Here is a 22,229-nt window from a genome sequence, read left to right on the forward strand (position 1 = left end):
GTAAGTGTTCATAGTATTCCATCCCAGTATTATAACTTAGACTTTTTGAAGACAGGGTCTATTTTGTTTTGGTCTGTATTCCCAGCTTCCTGTAGGGCTTTGTATGTACAGGATACATTAATTCAAGTAGATTCTTAATTAGATTTTTGTTAAATTAAGTTGAATAAGGGGGAAACTCATTTCTAGCTGGAGAAATAGGAAAGACATCATGTAATAGGTATGGCATTTGAGGGGCATCTTGAAGGGTATGTGATGTTTACAGGTAGACATGATCTGATCGTGGATTTAGAGTTAGAAGAGATTTTGGAGGTCATCTAGTTCAACTCTGTCAAATTAAAGATAGGTGTATTGGGAAAATCCTAGGCATGGGGAATATGTAGGAAATGTTTGAGGGACTGCAACCAGCCCTTGAAGAATATATAAAGTACAGAGAAAGTGCAAAAGGCTGATTTGAGCTAAAACTAGAAAGGTGAGTTGGAGCTAGAGTATGGAGAATCTTGAATGGTGAAGTAAAGAGTTTGTTGTACAGCTGATAAGGAGCCACTGAAGGAAAGTTAGTGAGTAGGGGAGAGACATAATCAAAGTTGTGTTGTAGGAATTTATCTCTCAGTATGTGGAAGAAGAATGGACAGGAAGACCTGGGTGCCAGGAGACTGGTTTTGAGGCTTTTATAATATAATTCAGGTCAGTAGGTTGCCAACAGAACCTCCTGGGACAAAGAGGAAGAGGTGGAAAAGTGAATTGGAGCTACTGAGTATAAATATAACATTTCCCAGTTTGCTTTTTGCCAGAGGGCCCAAGAATGCTATATTATTTGTTGTTTGTGGAAAATCCAGGCTTTTAAATGATGAATTCTCTGAGGATAGTCTTTTAAGAAATCTAATTAACCTTAGAGATCTAAGTCTCCTATTAATTTTTGTATCTGGATTCATGGTTTCATTGGTAGAGATTGCCTGGGGACACTGAGTGGTTAAGGGATTTGCCCAGGGTCACACAGGCAGTGGGTGCCAGAGATAAGACTTGAAATCAGGTTATTCTCAGTCTATGGCCAGCTTTCTTTTTTTTCTGCTTACCCTTCTGCTGTGCTCTCTGGAATTTTTGCTTCATAGGCAATAAACTTGCTTTCATTTTGTATCTTTTCCTTTCCCTCTTTTTCCATCTTCTGGCCATCACTGAGTCTTGAGTTCCTTTTCATGACACAATCTAGATATCTATAGACCCTTGTCTTTTCATCACTGTTTGTATTTTAACCTGTAATCTTTGACTCACTAGTTGATGTGGGGGAGTTGGAATACTCCTTGCCACTACCACTATCACTTAGTAACTTTGAGGTTCACTCTATCCATATCTACTTTCCAATCAGAATTCTAATTTGTTGTCCACTTACCTCCATAAAACTTCCCTTCTTTACCATCTCTTAACCTCTTACTAGGAGACTTCAGCACACATACTGATACTTTCTCAAATGACACTAGTCCCTCAATTTACTTAGTGTACTTGAATTCCATCCCACTCGGCCAAACATAGAAATGGTCATATCCTTGATCTTGCCCTAACCCACAAATGCACCTCTTCTGAAATTCTTGAAATTCCTATAACATCACAGTCTATTGTTATTCTCCCTTTCCCTCTTCCTTGCAACCTCAGACCCTATTCTTTGTCCTTATCTTGACTTTCAGGACCATCTCCCCTCAGTTCTTTCCCAGGCTTGCACTGGCTATAGTCTCCTCCTTTACCCATTTTTGGGTAAAGGTTCCCCTTTGGGGATCCAGTTCAAATTTACCCTATCCTCTCCTTTCAAGTCCCTTTCCCCCTAATCCTGCTGCTCATGTTGCCCTTCTAAGCCTCAGTTTTGGATTACTCCAACCATCTGCTTCTTTTACTCTATCTGATGCAAATTAGCTAGAGAAAATTATGAAACTGTGTTGCAGTCATCAGATCCACCAGAAATTGATGTAACCTCACCTTAACTGGGTTCTCACTGCTGCAAGGCAATCCTTTAATAATTCTCTAGTTGATTTACTATCCTAGTTATCACTTACTTTTCCAAGCCTTTTCATCCTTCCTCAAAATTCTCCCTTCTCTTCATCTGAGAACTTTGCCTTATATTGGGAAGAAATCGAAGCCATTCTTGGAGAGCTTCTTCTTCTCTCCTTTGCCACATCACATCACTTTGATATTTTTACCTACTATCTCCTCTTTCACCCCACTGTCACACAAAGAGGTGGCCCTTTTCTTGTCAAGTTAAACCCCTCTACTTTAACTAAACGGTTTTGGAGTATCATATTGTTTAATTTCCAATTGGTTTTAGATTTGGTTTTCCATGTACCATTACTAATCATTATTTTTATTGCCTTGTGATCTGAGAAGGCTGCATTCATTATTTCTGCTTTTTTTGCATTTGTGTGCTATGTTTCTGTGACCTAATATATGGTCAATTTTTGTGAATGTGCCATGTGGTGCTGAGAAGAAGGTGTATTCCTTTTTATCCCTATTTATTTTTCTCCATATGTCTATTAATTCTAATTTTTCTAAGATTTCATTCACTTCTTTTACCTCTTTCTTATTTATTTTTTGATTTGATTTATCTAAATTTGATAATGGTTGGTTTAAGTCTCCCACTAGTATGGTTTTATTGTCTATTTCTTCCTTCAATTCTCCTAGTTTCTCCATTAGAAATTTGGGTGCTATATTATTTGGTGCATACATGTTGATTAATGATATTTCCTCGTTGTCTAGAGTCCCTTTTAACAAAATATAATTACCTTCCCTATCCCTTTTGATCAGGTCTATTTTTGCATTGGCTTTATCAGATATCATGATTACCACTCCTGCCTTCTTTCTATCAGTTGAGGCCCAGAAGGTCTTACTCCATCCTTTAATTCTGACCTTGTGGGTGTCAACCCGCCTCATGTGTGTTTCTTGAAGACAACATATGGTAGGGTTTTGGATTCTAATCCATTCTGCTATTCGTCTACGTTTTATGAGTGAGTTCATCCCATTCACGTTCAAAGTTATGATTGTCATTTGTGGACTCCCTGGCATTTTGATTGCCTTCCCTAATTCTAACCTTTTCTTCATCGGCTCTACCTTTTAGTCCAGTGATTTACTTTGAATCAGTCCCCTTGTCCCCTCCCTTGATGTTTCCCTTTTTAGTCCCTCCCTTTTTCTTCCCTCCCCCTCCCCCCTCTCTTTCCCTCCCTTTTTGTTCTCCCTCTCCCCCTCCCCCCCTTGGTTTTCCCTTCTCCTTACCCTTGTTGGGTAAGATAGAATTCAAGATCCCAATGGATCTGGATGTTTTTCCCTCTCAGAGTTGATTTCCCTGAGATTGAGGTTTAAGTAACCCCCCCCCCCCTCTTCCTCTCCTTCTTATAGGAGTTTTCTTCCCCTCCCCTTCCCATGTGAATCTTTGTGTGAGAACCATTATTCTATTTGGTCTTTCTTTACCCCCTATTTATACATTACATTTTCCCCACATGTTAGTATACATGGATTGATATAAATGTAGTCCTTATAGAAGAGAGTTTGAGTAAAAGAAGAAGATAACATTTTTCCCCTTTCCTTAATATTTACCTTTTCAGGTATTCCTTGCTCTTTGATTTTCGGTATCAAACTTTCCACAGAGCTCTGGTCTTTTCTTTGCAAAAAGTTGGAAGTCTTCTATTTTGTTGAATGCCCATACTTTTCCTTGGAAGTATATAGTCAGTTTTGCTGGGTAGCTGATTCTTGGTTGGAGACCCAGCTCTCTTGCCTTTCTGAAGATCATGTTCCATGCCTTACGATCATTCAGAGTAGAACTTGCAAGGTCTTGTGTGACCCTGATTGGCATTCCTTTATATCTAAATTGTCTTTTTCTGGCTTCCTGTAGGATTTTTTCTTTTGTTTGATAGCTTTGGAATTTGGCAATTACATTCCTGGGAGTTGTCTTTTGGGGGTTTAGTGTAGAAGGTGTTCTGTGAGCTCTGTCAGTGGCTGTATTGCCCCCTTGTTCTAGAATCTCTGGGCAATTTTCTTTGATTATATCTTGTATCACCATGTCCAGTTTGGTGTTTATTTCTGGCTTTTCTGGGAGTCCAATTATTCTTAAATTTTCTCTTCTCCCTCTATTTTCCAGATCTATCACCTTGTCGGTGAGATATTTTATGTTCTCTTCTAATTTCTTGGTGTTTTGGCTTTGCTTTATTAGTTCTTGCTTTAAAGCCTGGTTTTCTTTTACAGTTTGGTCAAACTGGTTTTGTAGGTGCGTGAATTTCTTTTGCATTATTTCCCACTTTTCCTCCCAGAGGGCTTCCATCTTTTTGGTCATTTCTGATTCAAATTCTTCATGGGTTTGTGGAGAGTTTCTATTTCCTTTGGAAGATTTTGGAGAATTTTCTTGTATATCTTCTTCTATCTGCTCTGTATTTTGTATTTTGGCTCCATAGAATGTGTCCAAAGTCGCCCCTTTCTTCTTATTTTTCTTGGTATTTTGGGGCTTCTGTGCTTCTGTGGAGTTTGCCATCTCTGAATGTGGAGGATTAGCTTTTCTTATCTCTGGTGTTCAGAGGCTTTAGTCCTGGGCAGATGTTGGTTCTATGAGCTTTCCCTGGGTTAAACTGAATATGCCTCACTGGAACTGGAATGGAAGGGTCGGACCACGAGGCCACACTCTCCCCCCAGCTCGCTTTCCGGAAGTTGCCTTCAGAATCGCTGGCCGTGAGGCTGTTTCGTCGGCCTGCAGGGGGATGGGCTGCAGCTTCCCCAAGCTCCGAGGGCAAGGACTTTCACTGAGACTTGGATAGCAGGATCCAGCCCGTGAGGCTGTCTTGCCCGCCCTGAGGGTTGCTGTTGTTTCAACCAGCTCTCTGCAGCGGAAGCCCCCGGCAGTAACTTTCACCCGGACTCGGGTAGAAGGCCCTGAGGGTTGTTGTTCAAAAGACCCTGCTCTCTGAGCCAGGCCGGGCTGCGGCTTCCGGGAGGCTTGGACTCTGCGCTCCTACCCCTGAGGTCCGAGTGATCTCGGGTTCTGGCTTTTGAGGGGAGCCGTACCTTTTGAACCGGGTCCAGGTCCAGGAGGAGGGTTCCCAGGGTCTGTGCTGTTGATCGTTTTGAATTTCGGCGCCTTAGGAGCTTATAGTTTGAGATCGGTCGGGAAGGGTTTTCCGGAGATCTGAGCTTTAGCTTTCTCTAAGCCGCCATCTTAACCGGAAGTCGCTTAAACCCCTCTACATTCAAAAGTAATCCCATTGCATTTCGTCTTCTCCAGGTGACTGCCCCCTCTATTATTCCCATTTTCTCATTTACCTTCAGTCTTTTTTTTTTTGCTGGCTGCTTTACCACTGCTTATAAAAGCCTATAGCCTACAAACATATCCATATTTCCCTGATCCTCAAAAAACCCTCATTTGGTCCCGAGGGCTTTCATCTTATTATGTCTCTTGGCCCATTTGTGGCTAATTCCTTAATAAATTTATATTCAGAACCTCTATTTCTTTTACTCTCATTTTCTTAACTCTTTTATAGTCTTGTTTCCAGCTTCATCATTCAAATGAATCACCTGGCCAAAGTTACTAGGGATCTCTTAGTTGCCAAATCTTTGCCAAGCCTTTTCTCAAACCTCATTCTTCTTGAACTCTCTCTCTCTGCAGAATTTAACACTGTCCATTAGCCTCTTTTCCTTGGTACTCTCTTCTCTAGATTTTTGTCACACTGCTCTCTCCTGGTTCACTCAGTCTCCTTTGCTGGATCTTTATCCAGGTTATGTGTGCTAACTCTTAGTGTCCCCCAGGGCTATGTCCTAGGCTTTTTTTTTTACTTGATGATCTCATCAGCTCCCATACGTTCCATAATAATAACAACAACAATAGCTAGTATTTATATAGCACTTTAAGGTTTTCAGAGTGCTTTACAAATATTATCTAATTTTCTCTTTTCAACAACCTTGTGAGGTTACAAATGAAATTGAGGCAAATAGAGGTTAAATGACATGCCAGTATCATACAATCAGTTAAGTGTCCCAAGTTGAATTTAAACTCTGGTCTTCCTTACTTCCAATACTTTATCCACTATGCCAACTAGCTGCCTCAATTATCCTTCCTGTGCTGATAGTTTTGAGATCTGTTTATCCCATCCACTGTAGTGAAGTGTTAATATTTTTTGTCCTCAGGAAATGGCATTTTGGTTGATAAAGACAAGTTATTGCCATAGTCTTCTATCAGGTCACCCTCGTGTTTCTTTCAATCCATTCATGTATATTGCTAGATTTATTTTCCTTAGGCAAGCCATCTAATAACATGATAATGCTATTCTTTTGCTTAAAATTTTGTAGTGATTTCCCAGTTACTTACCAATTAGAATTTAAGTAAATTTAACGTCTACTAGAAGTTCTCTACAATCCAATCCTGTGTTCCCCAACTTGACTGTTTTATTTGATGCTGTTTCCTTCCATGTACTCTTTATTATAGCTAATGCACTTACTCTGTACATATCCATAATCCCTCTTTCCTTCTTATGGTTACATTGTTCCCTGTATTTGGAATGTATTTCACCCTTCCTTACATGTTGAATTCCTATCCTTCCTTTAAACCCTGACTCAGATGTTACCTCTTAAATGACATCTTCCCTGACCCTTGTCAATAATGACTGATCTCTCCTTGAACCTCAAGGAACCCTTTGCCTTCTTCTTTAGTGGTGCACTTATCATGTACTAGTTAATCATCTGTGTCAACACTCTGCTACTTACACTGTGAACACAGGTACAGGCTATGCCAATTATCTTATCTAAGCCTTTTATCCTACCCTCAGTATAGTACCACATAGAATAGATGTTTAATAAATTGCTTGTTGAATTAAATTTGTGTGTCTTGTTTCTGAAGATGTCTTGTGAAAATGACTTTTGATTTGGGGATCATGGTATGCAATTTAGCCTACATAAGTCAGTGTAAGGCCAATAGTCTGAGTTTATAGGTTATTTTATGCTAATTACATTTTAAGTTGGCTGTTTCCAACTGATATTTAGGGAAGCGCTTTAATTGTATTGGTACCATCTCTTCAAAGCACATTTAAGATCACTTCTGAGGTTTTACTTGACAACACATTTCATCCATTGTGTATATAGATAGTTATTAATTTCAGTCAAATTGTGTTGCTTTCCTGGCATGGCCTTTCCGATCCATTTTTTTTTTGTCATTATCTCTTTCTAGAGCCTTTTATTATATGTTTATTCATTCACCAAATATTTGAGTGTCTGATGTGTTCTTGGTGATATGGGAAATACAGAATATGGCAGAGGGGATAGGATGTATCATAGCTTGAATTTGTCAGAATTTTGTTTTTATAGTGCCTGAATTTCCCCCTGTATCCATTCCTCTCTTCCATCTGAGAGCTATCCTATATAACAAAGAACATATTTTAAAAAGAAAAAGTAAAAGAGGAAAAGGTGAATTAACAATTAGGACCAATCAATTAATTGATTGACACTGGATGCCTCCTACCTTTTCAAAGATGTTGTGAGGGATAAGTCTTGTCTTCTCATATCTCTTTTTTGGGACCATGTAATTTTGCAACAGTCATGTTTGATTGTTTTGTGGTGGTGGCTCTGTCTACTTACATTATAATAGTTATTATGTATGTTGTTTTGTTGGTTTTGTTTACTTCATTCTCAATCAATTCATGTACATCTTTCTCTCTTTATCATATTTGTGTTTTTTATAGAACAGTAATAGTTCAGAGTTGTTTTAATTTGCATTTCTCCAAATCAATAGTGATTTTGGAGCATTTTTTCATATAACTAAAGATAGTTTTAATTTCTTCATCTGAGAATTGCTTTTTTGTATTCTTTGACCATTTGTCAATTGGGAAATACTTTGTATTCTTATGGACTTGACTCAGTTCTCTATGTCAGAAATGAAGCCTTTGTCAGAGATAATTGCTATATATAAAGATTTTCCCCCCCAGTTTATTTGCCTTTTAATCTTGGTTGCATTGTTTTTGTTTATGTAGAAACTTAAATTTAGTGTAGTCAAAGTTATCCATTTTATGTCTCAATGTTCTCCATGTCTTGTTTTGACCTAAATTCTTTCCTTATCCATATAGGTCTGGCAGGTAAACTATTTTGTGCTCCCCTAATTTGCTTATGGTATCACCCTTTATTTCTAAATCATGTATCCATTTTCACTTTACCTAGGTATATGGTATGAGGGGTTGGTCTATGCCTAATTTCTGCCATACTGTTTTCCAGTTTTCCCTGGAGTTTTTGTCAAATAGTGAGTTCTTCCAGAAGCATGGATCTTTGGATTTGTCAAACACTAAGTTGCTATGGTAATTTACCAGTGAGTGTTAAATGATAATAATAGTTCATTACATTCATATATCACAGTTTCTTCAGCTGTTCCTCAGTTGATGGGCATATGCTTTGTTTCTAGTGCTTCACTCCCACAAAAAAAAAAATGCTGTTATAAATATTTTGGTATATATTGAGACTTTCTTTTCATCAGTAACCTCGTTATGGTATATGCCTAGTAGAGGAAATTCTGGGTCAAAAAATGGGAACATTTCAGTTGTTTTCCAGTAAGCATTTATTAGGTACCTATTATGTGCCAGGCTTCCTGCCAGGGATTGGAGGATACACGTTTGGAGAGAAAGGAATTAATTTGTTCTTCTCAGGGTAGGTGCTCCATTAGAGAAGGAAAACCCATTTAAGAGTTCAGAATAACATGTCAAGGACATTTTGTTATTGTCATAGGCCCAGTGGGTTGAGAGATCTCTTATCTCAAAGAAAGCAAACCACTAGACTATCCTACCTCCTTATCTTCTCTGACCTTTAGAAGTCAGAAGAGTCCCTCCTGAAGACATAGCTACCTCTTCATAATCTCCCTCCAGCCTGGTGGAACTCGTGATAGAACTCATGCTGTGGGGAGTGTGTATGTGCGTGTGTGTGCTCGTGCTATGAAACTTTTTGCTTTCTGATTGGGTGGTCTTTCATGCCTAGATTGTAAATTCAGCCCCAGACCATGGGTATCAAATAGAGTGGGTGGGGGTTTGCATCAGGAATCTATAAAACGCTTGTATCTGCACCCATGCATTGGGCATTGCCATTAGGGCAATGTTCCCTTTCTCATGAGGAATATTAAACCTTGCCTCTGTTCACTTAAATGATCTCAATTTCTTTAAGCCATTTCATCTCATACACAGAAAAAAACTGCAGGAGTCCTTTCCCTCAATAAAATATAAAATCAAAACAAAGTCTTTGTGTTAGATTTATCCTACTATTCTAGCAGGTCAGGGTCTTTTCAAAGACTTTCTGTCTAGTAGTTCTGTCTAGCTCTTTGTCATTTATAAATTGGATAAGTGGGAGAATCAGTGCTTTAACTAAGTCATTGATAAAAATATGAAACAACAGAGGACTAAACAGCCATAGATCCCAGGACATTTCCCTGGAGAACTTCCAAGCTGATATTGAGCTATTAAGGGCTAATCTTTGGTTCTAGCCATTCAGACACTTCTGAATACATAATAACCATATTATTGCTTAGACCACATCTGCCTGTCTTTTCCACAAGATTAGCATTACTGTCTTTGTCAAATGTAAAATCCAGGTAAACTATAGCCATAGTATTCCCCTTCCTAACAGTGTTAGGAACCTTATTTTTAAAAAGCAAATAAGATGCTTTGAAGTTTGCTAAGTGCTTTACTTAAAACAACCTTGGGAGTTTTGTCCTCATTATATGTGTGAAGAGACTGAAGAAATTTATCCATTGTAACACATTTAGAAAGAATGTTTTTGATTAAATGATCATACTTTCCCTTGCAAGAATATAGTCAGTTTTTCTGGGTTGTTGATTCTTGGTTGTAGACCTAATTCCCTTGCTTTCCAGAATATTATATTCCATGCCTTTTGGTCGTTTAGTGTAGATGCAGCCAGATCCTGTGTTATCCTAAATTTGGTTTCATGGTATCTGGATGACTTTTTCTTAGCAGCTTGTAATATTTTTTTCCTTGGTAGTTCTTGAATTTGGCTATAACATTCCTAGGTGTTGTCAATTGAGGATTAAATATAGGCGGTGATCTGTAGATTCTTTCAATCTCCTCTTGCTCTAGAATGTTGGGGCAGTTTTCTTGGATGATTTCCTGTAGAATGATGTCCAGGCTTTTTCTTTTGTCATGATCTACTGGTAGTTCAAGGATTCGTAAGTTGTCTCTCCTGGACCTGTTTTCTAGATCTTCCGTTTTGTGGATGAAGTGTTTCATATTTTCCTCAATTTTTTCATTCTTTTGATTTTGTTTTATAGTTTCTTTCTGCCTTGTGAAGTCATTTGCTTCTAGTTGTTGTATTCTATTTTTTAAAGACTGGATTTCATCCCTGGATTTTTGGTCATCCTTCTCCTTCTGGTCTGATTTTCTTTGTAAGTCATCTTTCATCTTCTTTGCCTCATTTTTCATCTCCTTTGCCTCATTTTCAAGCTGACTAATTTTGGCTTTCAAGACACAATTTTCTGTTTCCAGATGATTTATTTTGCTTTTTTAAGTTCTTTTCCCATTTGTCTTCAGCCTCTCTTAATTATTTTTTGAATTGTATTTTGAATTCTTCCACAGCCTGTGTCCAATTTTCTGGAGTTTCTGTGTTTTTGCTTGGTGTTCTTCAATCCTCCTGTGTTCCATTTGCTCTTTGTTCATTGCCTGGATAGAAGCTATCAATTATAATTTCTTTTTTCTTTTTCTGTTGTTTACTCATATTTTTCCATTCTTTCCCCCCTGTAGTTGCCCTGTAGTCTTGCTCCTCTCATGTGCTGGTTCTGTGGGTTTGGGCTGTTCTGTCCCGAAGGGGCTTCTTCTCTGTTCTGCTGATTGATCAGGTTAGCCAGATCTTCTCCAGCTGACAGCAGAAGCTGAAAATGAGCTGGGATTCCCACCCTTTTATCAAGGTCATTGCCTGTAGTTTGTTGTAGCCTTTGCCCTTGGAACTTAGTCAGCAAGGCTCTCAAATCAGTCTTTTAAATTGAGTCCAACAGGAGGGTTCCCTAGCTCTGTCCTGTTGTTAGATTTGGTTTTCAATCCCCTCGAAGTATTGTGTTTTTGATTCGGCGAGGAAGGGTTTGAGGAGGTCTGAGCTGTTGCTGTCTCTAAGCTGCCATCTTGACTCCTCCTCCCAGAATGTTTTTGAAATGGACATCTCCTGCCTCCAAATTTATCTTGCTCCTCCTTATCTGGTGCTACTGTCTGGCTACTTGCCCAGGGTCACAGAACTGGGAAATGGATGAAATTAGATTTGAACCCAGGTTCTCCTGTCTCCAGACCTGACTGTCTATCCATTGAGCCACCTAGCTGCCCTAACAGATTCTCACAGAATGGAAGTAATATTTGAGGGAGATTTATATCCAAAATTATTAAAACAAAAAAGTTTTGTTGCCCAGTGGATTAAAGTTCCAATTAAGTGAGAAAAGTGGCCCATCCAGGGATTCTCTTTTCTTTTGAGTTCCATGGAACTGAGCCCCCCCCCCCTTAGACAAATTAATATTTTGGGGATATGTTGTTTCTCCCTGGAATGTAAAGTCCTTGAATGGTAGTTTGCTTCACCTTCTTTCTTAAACTCCATATGTCTCATGTAAATGTAAAATTGAGGAATCATACTAGTTGATCTTTGAGGCAGAGGTCCTTAATCTTTTTTTGTGTCATGAACTCCTTTAGAGACACTTTGGTGAAGTTTATGGACTACTTCCTAGAATAATATTTTTAACTACATAAAATACAACAAACAGGATAGTAAAGGAAAGAAATGATATTGAAATAGTTATCAAAATAGTAAAATAAATCCAGGGACCCCAGATTAAGAATCTCTACTCTAAAGGTTCTAGCTCTAAGTCCTGTGAAATTAAGTAAAAATCTGTTTTTCCTAATGAGGAATTTGGCCAATTTGAATTATAGAATATTTATGAAGACATTCAGTTGTATTTTAGATACAGTGAGGTCTTTGAAGAGAGTATGCCCTTAATAAATGTTTTATAAACTGAATTGAGACATACCAGTAGATCAAAAAAAGCTAACAAAGTATTACTTCATATTGGCCTTTAGGGAAGTTGTTTTAATGAATGGCTAGTAAAGATTTGTAATTAGCATGTCAATTGTATAAAATTGGTGCCTCAGAAGTGCTCCAGGGTGTTTGAAAACAGTTTATTTTCTTGAGTATCTTAAACTTTATTCTTTCTAATAGGTTTGTACTATAAAACTTCATACTCTCTGAAGAAATAGCTGTTTATAGCATATTTAGTCTAATGTGTCAGATACTGAATTGGAGGACATATTCTGGATGGGCAAGGCATGAACCAGGTCTCTTTATGGCTCACTTCTAAAGTTTCATAGTTGCTTTGAAAATTACTGTATCCAAAACTTTACAGCTGGTGATAAGTAATTTATAGACCAGAAGGTGCTAACCCTTTGGCAGCAGCCCTGAGTCCTAGAAAATAGTTAGGATAGGAACTTAACATTCTTATGGACTTCACCTGATTTGTGGCTGGGAAATTAAGATTAGAATCTCTTCTTCTTGCTCACCTCATCCCTGTATGCCTTTTGGATATGGAAAAGGTAGAGAGGACCTAGATCTTCTCATCTTTCTTCATCCTTCATCCTTCACTTCTTGTCATTATTATGACTTGTATTTCTGAAAGAGAGAGGGAATTAGCCTGAGTTTCATATGGTTTTGAGAACACCCAGTGAGGAAACTACCAATGCACATTAGTATCCATTTATCAGTGTATAATCCTAGAGAGTTGCTTGGGGTATTGGAAGGGGAAGTCACTTGTACAGGGTCATCTAGTATATTTCAGAGTCTTCCTGACTCCCAAGCTCTCTACCCCTCCTCCAGCAAGTTGTCTTTTTCACCTGTTTTAGCTGGTCTGAAATATGCTCATTTTTGGGGAGATCCCATCACCTAATAGAGTGCTCCAAATGCTGTTAAAACTAATGAATACTTTTATAGATTCATAGACTTTGAACTAGAAGAGATCTTAGAGATCATCTAGTTCAATCCCTTATTTTATTGTTAAATTTTCTTTTTTTTATTATGGCAAACCTGCAAACATGAAGATTTTCTGATACTTGGAGAAATAGAAAAAGAGGACTGCATATGAAACTCTGAATCTTCACTGTGTATAACTTAGATATTTTATTTTGTGTATATTTAAATTTTAACATTGTAATCCAGCTCTGCCCTATTTATCTGTGTCCCCTTCTGAACTTCTTTCTGTTCTTTTCTGTTTATTTTTTAATGATTCATTGATATTCTTTTCTTTCTTTTTAGTAACATTCTTACTCTTTTGTACTCTCATCCTCCTGATTTCTTCCTCCAACATAAAAGTCCTCTCAAATAAATAAATAATATAGTTAATGAAATATAATATACAGACATATGACATATGTGCACATAGTAAATATATGATAATACAAACATATTTATATACAAATATATAATATTTAAAATAATTATACATGTAAACAAATAAATGTAGATAATAAAAACAAATGAACATATTGGCCAAGTCTGAAAACCATACATTATTCTGTTCCTTGGGTTCATCTATCATTTCTTGGCCAAGAGAAAAGCTTGACTAGCCATCCAGAGTCATGTTTGCTCATTACATTGATCATAATTCTGAAGTCTTTTACAGTAGTTTTCCTTTACAGTTTCTTGGTTTTGCTCAGTTCATACAAATCTTCTCAGGTTTCTCTGAATGCTTTAAGAGCCATTATATTCACATATTATAATTTTTCTGCTCAATCCATGGGCACCCCCTTAATTTATAATTTTTTGCCACCACCAAAAGAGATACCATATTTTTTGAACATGCAGATCCTTTCTTTGCTCTCTTGCATGTTCTGTCTCTGTCTCTCCCCCTCTTTATCTTTTGTCTTTGAATCAATTACTATTGTTTCCATGATCCCCCCAAAAATATAGACTAGGCAATTGGGAGTAACTGAATTGCCCAGGGTCACACAATTAGGAAATGTCTAAGGCCACATTTAAAGCTAAGATCTCCAGGCCTGGCTCTGTATTCATTGAGCCACTTAGGTGTCCTCTTTCTTTGTACCTATAGGGGCATTTATAATATATTGGTATTTTTTTCTGATTCAGAGTGTATAGACAATTTAGTGACTTTTGGGGATCCAGTTTTAAATTGCTTTCCAGAATGATTTATAAGTCTGCCAGTAGTACATTATTTATGAACCTGCTCTCTTGTTTAGTTGATTCAGTTGTGTCTGACTCATCATGATCACATGGACCCTACTGTACATGGGATTTTCTTGGCAAAGATACTGGAATGGCTTGCCATTTCCTTCTTTAGTGGATTTAAGGCAACTTGTTCAGGGTCATATAGCTAGTAAATGTCTTAGGTCAAATTTAAACTCAGATCTTCCCGACTACAGGCCCAGACTGAACCACCTAGCTGCCTACCTACTCTACCATAGTCCTTCTAAGAAATGATATTTTCCTTTTTTGTTATCTTTGATGACTGTGTAGAGGAACCTCAGAATTGCTATAATTTGCATCTCTCTAATTATTAGTGATTTGGAGGCTCCCTCCCCCCAATCTGGTAACAATCAGATAGCTTACCTTTTTTTCTTTTGAGAACTGCTTCTTTATTTTGTTATGGGAGAACTATCTCCTCTCTGAGTTCTTGTGGCAAATTTTTGTTCAGTTGTTTTCAGTTGTGTCTGAATCTTTATGATCTATCATTTGGTATTTTCTTGGCAGGGATAGTAGAGTAGTTTGCTATTTCCTTCTCCAATTCATTTTATAGATGAGGAAATTGAGCCAAATAGGCTAAGTGACTTGGCCAGGTCACAGAGCTAATAAATATCTGAGGCTGGATTTGAATTCAAGTCTTCCTGACTCAAGGTCTGGTACTCTATCCACTGTGCCACCTGACCTTGCCCTCAGGCAGTGAGTAACTGCTGACAAATATATATTTACTACAATGCAGAAATTAGTGGAAATAAAAACCCAAGTTTTATTATTATACTCAAGCATAGGTTCAGGCTTTAGAGAAAACTTGAAGAGTCATGAATAGTCTGGTAAGGCTTCCTAGGAAAAATTAAATAAGTGTGACAGCAATCTTGTACTTTCCTCTTAAGCCATAAAATTAAAGAGATGATAAAGTCATAATATATTTTCTTCAATGCCATAAAAATGGAACAAATCTAAATAAACATTCATATCTTCATATATCCCCTAAAGAAATAAACTTCATCAAACAAACTCTATAGGTAAACTAAGTCAGGTTACAGATTAAAGTTACATTTAGAAAGTTCACAAATTGGGGCCCCTGGGTGGCTCAGTGGATGGAGAGCCAGACCTAGAGATTGGAGGTCCTAGGTTCAAATTTGGCCTCAAACACTTCCCCAGCTGTGTGACCCTGGGCAAGCCCCACTGCCTAGCCTTTAACACTCTTCTGCCTTGGAATCAATACACAATTGTATTGTAAGAAAGTTCACAAATAGGCTGATTGAAGAGGAAAATTTACATATCACCTGGAGTTGAGACAATTGAGATTCTTTCTCCATGTCTTATCTAAGGAGTATTTAAAACTAAGTAAATTTTTACATCTCCTGGGAGAGGTTTGGTCAGGTGAGGTTAAGATGTAGGAGAAATAAAAAGGAAATTAAAAATTCGCATAATTTGCTACAAAGATTTTATTGCTACCTTTCTAATTCTAGCCACATTGATTTCATCTGTATAAAAGCTTATCAATTTTATGATCAAATGAGGTAATATTTGTAAAGCACTTAACACAGTTTGTGGCATGATTGGTGCTTAAATCAGTGCTTGTTCTTTTTTCCTTTCTTTTATGTAATAGCGTTTTTCATCCATTATATTCTTTATGATCATCTGTAGCCCTTGTTTGGTCAAGAACTCTTCCCTTATCCATTGTTGTAGAAGGCATCTCCTGTGTTACTCCTTTAATTTGTTTATGATATGGCCTTTTACATTGAGGTTGTGTGTCTATTTAGATGTTATTGTGATATGTTGGCTGGTTATGAAAAGTTGGCCCATTCAAATTTCTGCCAGACAGTTTTTCAGCTTTCCCAGAAATTTTTGTCAAATGGTGAAAGACCTCTCCCCAAGGAGTTAGATAACCCTATTAGTGAGAGAAAGGGATGACCACTAGCCTCTTTCCTACCTATTGCCAGTTTTACACCAGATTTATCACCATCAATCTCTTCTACTAGGCGGAGCTTGGACAGAGCACTAGGCCTCCAGTCAGGAAGACCAGAATTCAAATATTACTTCAGATACTCTATCTGCCTCAGTTTCCTCAGCTGTAAAATGAGGAAAATAACAGCACCTGCCTTGCAGGGGTATTGTGGGGATTAAATGAGATAATAATTATTAAGTCATGGGTCATAGTAGGTGCTTCATAAACCAGTCCTCCCTCTCTCCCTTCCTCCTTCTTTCCCTCTCCTTCCTTCCCCTCCTCTCTCTGTTCCTTCAGTTCTTCCTGGGAGTTACAAAATTTTGATAAGACAGAGAGCCCCCACCTTCATGGACCTTAGAGGTTAGTAGGAAGTTTCATTCCATTAACAAACATCTATTTTGGGGTGACCTTTTTTCATTCAAACTTGTGATTTCATTAGGGTAGGGGGAGCTCTGTCTACCAATGTAGCTCTGTAACAGTTCTGCAATTTATAAACAACTTGCCCAGGGCTACCCAGCCTTTACTGGCAGATAATATAATATGAGTTGGAATAGATGGAATATTGGGCCTGTGTTGAGGGTCACTTCACTGTGCCTCATTTTCCTTTGCAGAGGGGAGGGGATTGAATTGGATGGATTTTAAGACTCCTTTTCATGCTAAAATTCTATGACTAACTTAATTCAACAAACAAAATGCCTGCTGACTGCAGAGCACTGTGCTGAATCCTGGGTTTGTTTCAGTTTCAGTTTAATATAATCCTTGCCCTCTTGGAGTTCACAGTTTAGGAGGAAAAAGAGACAGAGCAGAAAATTGTGACAGTGATTTTGCCTCTTTGGAGTGTACATTTCCTTCTAGTTTGTATCTCTCCCTTCTCCCTTTCCTTACCCACCTCCCCTCATCAAAGGAAAAAGAATACTTTACCATGGAAGTCTGAACTGTATTTTCTAAGAAATGATCCTTTTCTGCAGACCTCCTTCCAGGGGGGATGAAACCATCGACAATAGAGACAGTGCAGATAACATGGCTTCAGTGGGATGTTTGTTGTATTAATAGTATACTTTGCTAGGCTTAATAAATTGGATTGTTATTATCAGGGAAGTAGATGCCCAGTGGTATTTGGTGCCTGGGCTCTCCTAGTGTGTTTAATTTCTTTCACATTCTGATCAATGGCCTTTTTTCCCCTCAGCTTATGCTGGTATAAACTCCGCAGAGCCAATTTTTTGTAGTTTGGAGCTGGCAGGTGATTTCTAGGTAACTATTGGGTCTTCTGGAGAGAAAATCCTGCTTCTGATGATGATTACTATGAAATTCAAGGGTGAATTGTTTGCTTTCAGTTTTGATTGCCATTTTAGACTTTTTTCTAATCTGCTAAAAGTCTGTGTCTACGTGATATTAAAAAAAAAAAAACCATTCCATTCAGTTCTAAAAATGGAGTGGACTCTTTAAAAGGTAGAGAGCTCCCTTTCATTGGGGTCTTCCAGTGAAGGCTGGGAGGTCACTTGGTGTTTTGTAGATCAGATCAGATCACTATGTCAGGTATGTTTTCTGATCTCCTTTACAAATCTGGTATTATGTGAATAATAAAGCAAATAAACAGGCATCTGTCTTATATTTGAGCTCTGTGGGAGACATTAATAAGTCAAGTCAGCAAGTATTCATTATGTACTGATTACTATGTGCCAGGGACTGTGCTAAGTGCTGGAGGCATTGTGCTAAGCTCCAATAGGCTCCGCTGCCTGCCCAGAGGAACTTATTACCTCATGGGGAGAAGATAATTTCACAGATAGTTAGAATATCAAAGTAGAGAAGTAAAACTAAAATTCTGGGTCAGATCCCAGGAAGGAGCCCTTCAGCTGATCCCTTAAAAACTGGGAGGGGATTCATCGGCAGAGACTGAGTTGGGATTGTTGGGATCTAGGTAGGGGAAACATTCTCTCAGAAACAGCCTGACATGTTAGAAAGAAGATGCAATTTAGAGTTACAGGACTTTGGTTTAAGTGCTGTCTTGAATAGTTTTGTACTGTGTCACCATAGGGCAAGTTATTTACTATCTCTGGGTCTCATTTTTCTCCCCTTTAGAATGGTGATAATAATGCTTCCTACCTCACAGGGAATAGTAGTATTACTTTAGGAATAGGGAAAAAGGTCAGTTATTCTGGTGCCTTATTTCTATAGATCCAAATAACTTGAATATTTGTTGATAATTATATGTTAAGATTATTAATTCTTCATCCAAATAGGTTGCTACAAAAAGATGTTGGCAGAATGCTGTTTTCAGGTGTCATATGAGTCACTTAATATCTCACTAAAGTCTGCCATGTCTCATCTTGGTTTAAGGGTGACCCTCATATCTCAGAGGTAGCAGAACCAAGCTGAAGCTCCAACATGTCCTAGAGGTTATCCAGTCCAACCTCTCCATTTTACAGATTGCGGAAATGAGACCCAAGGGGGGAAAAATAACATACCCAGATGTCACAAAGATAGAAAAGGGCAGAGTTGGGATTAGAGGTCCTCTGACTCTAAATTCATCATTATTGCCACTGTGCCCAATTGTTTAGGACCAGGTAAGTGAGTGAAATACTAGCCTATGAGGTGGTATACTCCACTTGGAGTCAGGAAGATTTGAGTTCATATCTTGCCCCAACACTGTGTAATTCTGGACCCTTTGTCTCTCTCCCTCTCCTTGGGCCTCCCTCTTCTCTGAAATACATTGAACTTAGGCCAGTTAGTAACTCTGCAGTGGCATCTGAGTGTTCAAGTGAAAGGAAGAGTCAATAGATTTGGCAAACTTCATTTTCTTATTTTAAGAAATTGCCACAACCACCCTAACCATTAGCAATTCCACCTTGATTAACCAGCAGCCATTATCAAGGCAAGACCACCCTCCACAAACAAAAAAAATGAGCACTTGCTAAAGGCGTATGTAACAGCATTTTTTTTTTTAGTAACAAAATTTTATTTGTAAAAATTAAGGTATGTACTTTTTTAGTCAATACTATTGTACACTTAACAGGCTACAGCATATTGTAAACATAACTTATATGTACTGGGAAACCAAAACATTTGTGACTTGCTTTGTTGCAGTGGTCAGGAACTGAATCCCTAATATCTCCTATTCTGAATTGGTAGGTGGTGTGGTAAATAGAATGCCAAGCTGCCTAGTCAGGAAGACTTCCTGAATTCAAATCTGATCTCAGCCATTTACTAGCTGTGTGATCTGACACCCAGTTTGCCTTCGTTTCCTCATCTGTAAAATGAGCTGGAGAAGGAAATGGCAAACCAGTCTAGTTTTGTTGTCAAGAAAAACTCAAATGGGGTCATAAAGAGTCATATACTACTAAAAATCAATGAAATATCAAACAAATTCCTGTATTAAATATGCAAAGCACTTTACTTTAAGGACCCTGTATAAATATAAAGTATTATTAAAGTATGTCACTCAAGAAGTAAGTAGTTAGCTAAATTAGGAGAAATCACAACGACATGAAATTTTGGGTCACATCAGCACTCAAAGTCTCATTTACTAAATAGTCTGGAGATTGCAAGTCTCATTCACCGGAGGGGAGGATCTGTGACTAGTGAAATCACTGATCCTTGAAGTACTGAAATAAGAACAACTGTTTAGATTTATTGAGGGTCCATTTGTTCTTAAAAGATAGTTTCCTTATAGCAAACATATTAGGCAGAGAAGATACTTTGAATTTTCCTTATTTTACAGATGAAGAAACTGGTTTAGAAGACGAAAGGACTGCCAGTGGTCATGAGTCTTGTACATGGTGAAGGTGAGAATTTAAGTCAGGCTTCAGGGACCTCCAATAACAGTGCTCTCTTAATTTTACTCCATTATATAAGTGCTCCACTGTAAATTTTTGGCACAATTTACTTAGTGTTCAAGCCCAGCTGTGCAGATCTAACTTTTCTTTCCTGACCCACCTGTTTTTTTTAGCCAAGCCTAAGATGCCCACCACAAACTGCTTTAATTAATTCATTTACACTATTCATTTCTTAAAAAACACCCTTATTTTCCTAAGATAGGAAATGGGGTTCAGTGACTGTTACAAGGGAATCACTTTAAAAGACTGATATATATTAATTTAAGGTCGCCAAGGAATCAGCTATGTAATTCCTAAATGAAAAACTCAAGTCAGCCGTCAGCCTTTTTTTGGAGTTTAATTACAATAGGAGCAAGAAAGGAATTAGAGATATATAGGGAGAGAGAAAGGGGAGAGAAGGGAATAGGGCTTAAATACCCCTTCTGTTTAGGCTGGGCCAAAAGGCCCAAGCCCTTAGATAGCTGGGGCAAAGAAAAGAGATCAGTCCCTTTCACTCACGTGTCCAAAATGGAGAAACAGTCTCAGAGGCCCCCCACCTTCAGCTTCCTTCAGAGCAAGCTTCCTCAGAGTCCAGGAACCACACCGACCAAAAACTCAATCCTCTCCAGTCTCCAGACCCTCCTATCTTTAAGGACACCATCCAAGTTGCCTCCCCTCAGTCCTCACATCTACCAATCACTCTTCATCAATTTCCCTGTCAATGGAGGCTCTCGCTTAACCCAGGACCGCCCAGAGGTTTCTGGTTTTTGCACATGTCTGTTGAAGGTCATATTTTCAAATGATTAAATCTATACTCCTTTGCTACAGCCCTTTCTAAATCCTGTTAACTTGAGTATGGTAGAGATTGGAATAATTAAATTTTGATCTAGGCTGCAGCCCTTACTCAATCCTGTTAGGACTGAATAGGGTGGAGATTTATTCCAAGTATCTCCATTGTATCAATTCTAAAATCAATCAAGACTCAAAGAAATTCCTGTTCTATGCTCAAGCATAGGTCAAAGTCCTTTCCATTGTTCAGCAAAGGGTTTCTGTCCTAAAGTAATCTTAAGAAGGGAAGAGAAGGAACCTCCCATGCCAATGGAGTTCCCATTCCAATAGACTATCAGTAAGAAATTTTCCAAGTATGAAATATCCCAATGGTGAAATTTTCAACAATTATAAGTCTAAGGAAATTTGAGGTTTACATGACTTGCCCAAGGTCACATAGCAAGGATGTCTGACGTCAAATTTGAACCCAGGTCCTCCTGACCCCAGGCCTGGTGCTTTATCTACTGTGCTATCTAGCTACTCCTCACTATTAAAAGTTTTTGACATCAGCCAGTAACTGATGATAATTCACCATTTACTATCTGTATGACCTTTTGTGAATCATTTAAACCTTTCTGAGCTTCTGTTTTCTCATCCATAAAAAGAGGATAATAAGATTATTATTTAGGGAGAGCCAAAAAACATATCGAAATATATAGTGGGCCTCCTGACTGGAAATTAAAAAGGCTGAAAATGAACACTGATTATCACATTTTTTACAGATTAATAGTTGCAGACACTAACCTTAATAAGATTAAAAAAGTGCAACCTCTCGGCCCGCGAGAGGTTACAAGGAGAGAAGATAGAAACAGGATAGAAGTTTTAGATCCCGCGAAGGGCGTGAATGAGCCGACTTTAGAGATGTAAATAATCAAGTCAGTAATCAATTATTGATTTTCGGGAGCCACAGCCTGCTCCGACCACTGGTGGTTACTAATTCAGGCTATTCCCATCCAATGATCTCAATTTAACACTGCACTGGTCAGAGGATAATGCTAGCTCAGAAGAAAAGGAGATCAGAAACTAAAGGCGGTAGATGATGCTAGATACTAGCATTAGAAATGAGAGAGAAACAGGAGGGCCAGGCCTCAGGGAGAAAGATAGAGAGGAGAGAAAAAGGGGAGAAGGTGCTCCATTGCAAACCTGTCGGTGTCCTCCCAGTGGGCGGCTGGCTGTGTCACGTCCCATATATTCTCTTTGATATACAAATGAGCTCAATACATATTGATCAGTTACATGATACCTCAACACATATGGATGAGTTACCTGGCGTATTGCCATTGGATAATTGCAACTTATGACAAGGTGAAGGTGGGGTTATTATTCTCGGGAGAGTGAGACAAAGGGAAGCAAGGTTTCGCGCCTAAACTTCAGCCACGCTGGGAATAGAGCTCATTGCCATGCGCAGGATGGCCATGTGCTCA

General features: G+C 38.3%; 1 protein-coding gene across 5 annotated transcripts in view; it reads left to right on the top strand.

The window, feature by feature from the left end:
* Positions 1-22,229, top strand: part of FAM168A (family with sequence similarity 168 member A) — a 213,300-nt gene that overhangs the window by 15,111 nt on the left and 175,960 nt on the right. For 4 of the 5 annotated variants that reach the window (XM_056795003.1, XM_056795005.1, XM_007491008.3 and 1 more), the window contains exon 2: positions 19,884-19,947. The exons of the other annotated variant lie outside the window; for it this stretch is intronic. In XM_056795003.1, the coding sequence (XP_056650981.1) occupies positions 19,939-19,947 (9 nt within the window). In that variant the 5' untranslated portion in view covers positions 19,884-19,938. The remainder of the gene's footprint in view (positions 1-19,883; positions 19,948-22,229) is intronic. 5 annotated transcript variants of the gene reach the window in all.

The sequence above is a fragment of the Monodelphis domestica genome, chromosome 4 (genome assembly GCF_027887165.1).
Source record: "Monodelphis domestica isolate mMonDom1 chromosome 4, mMonDom1.pri, whole genome shotgun sequence".
NCBI classification, from domain to species: Eukaryota; Metazoa; Chordata; class Mammalia; order Didelphimorphia; family Didelphidae; genus Monodelphis; species Monodelphis domestica.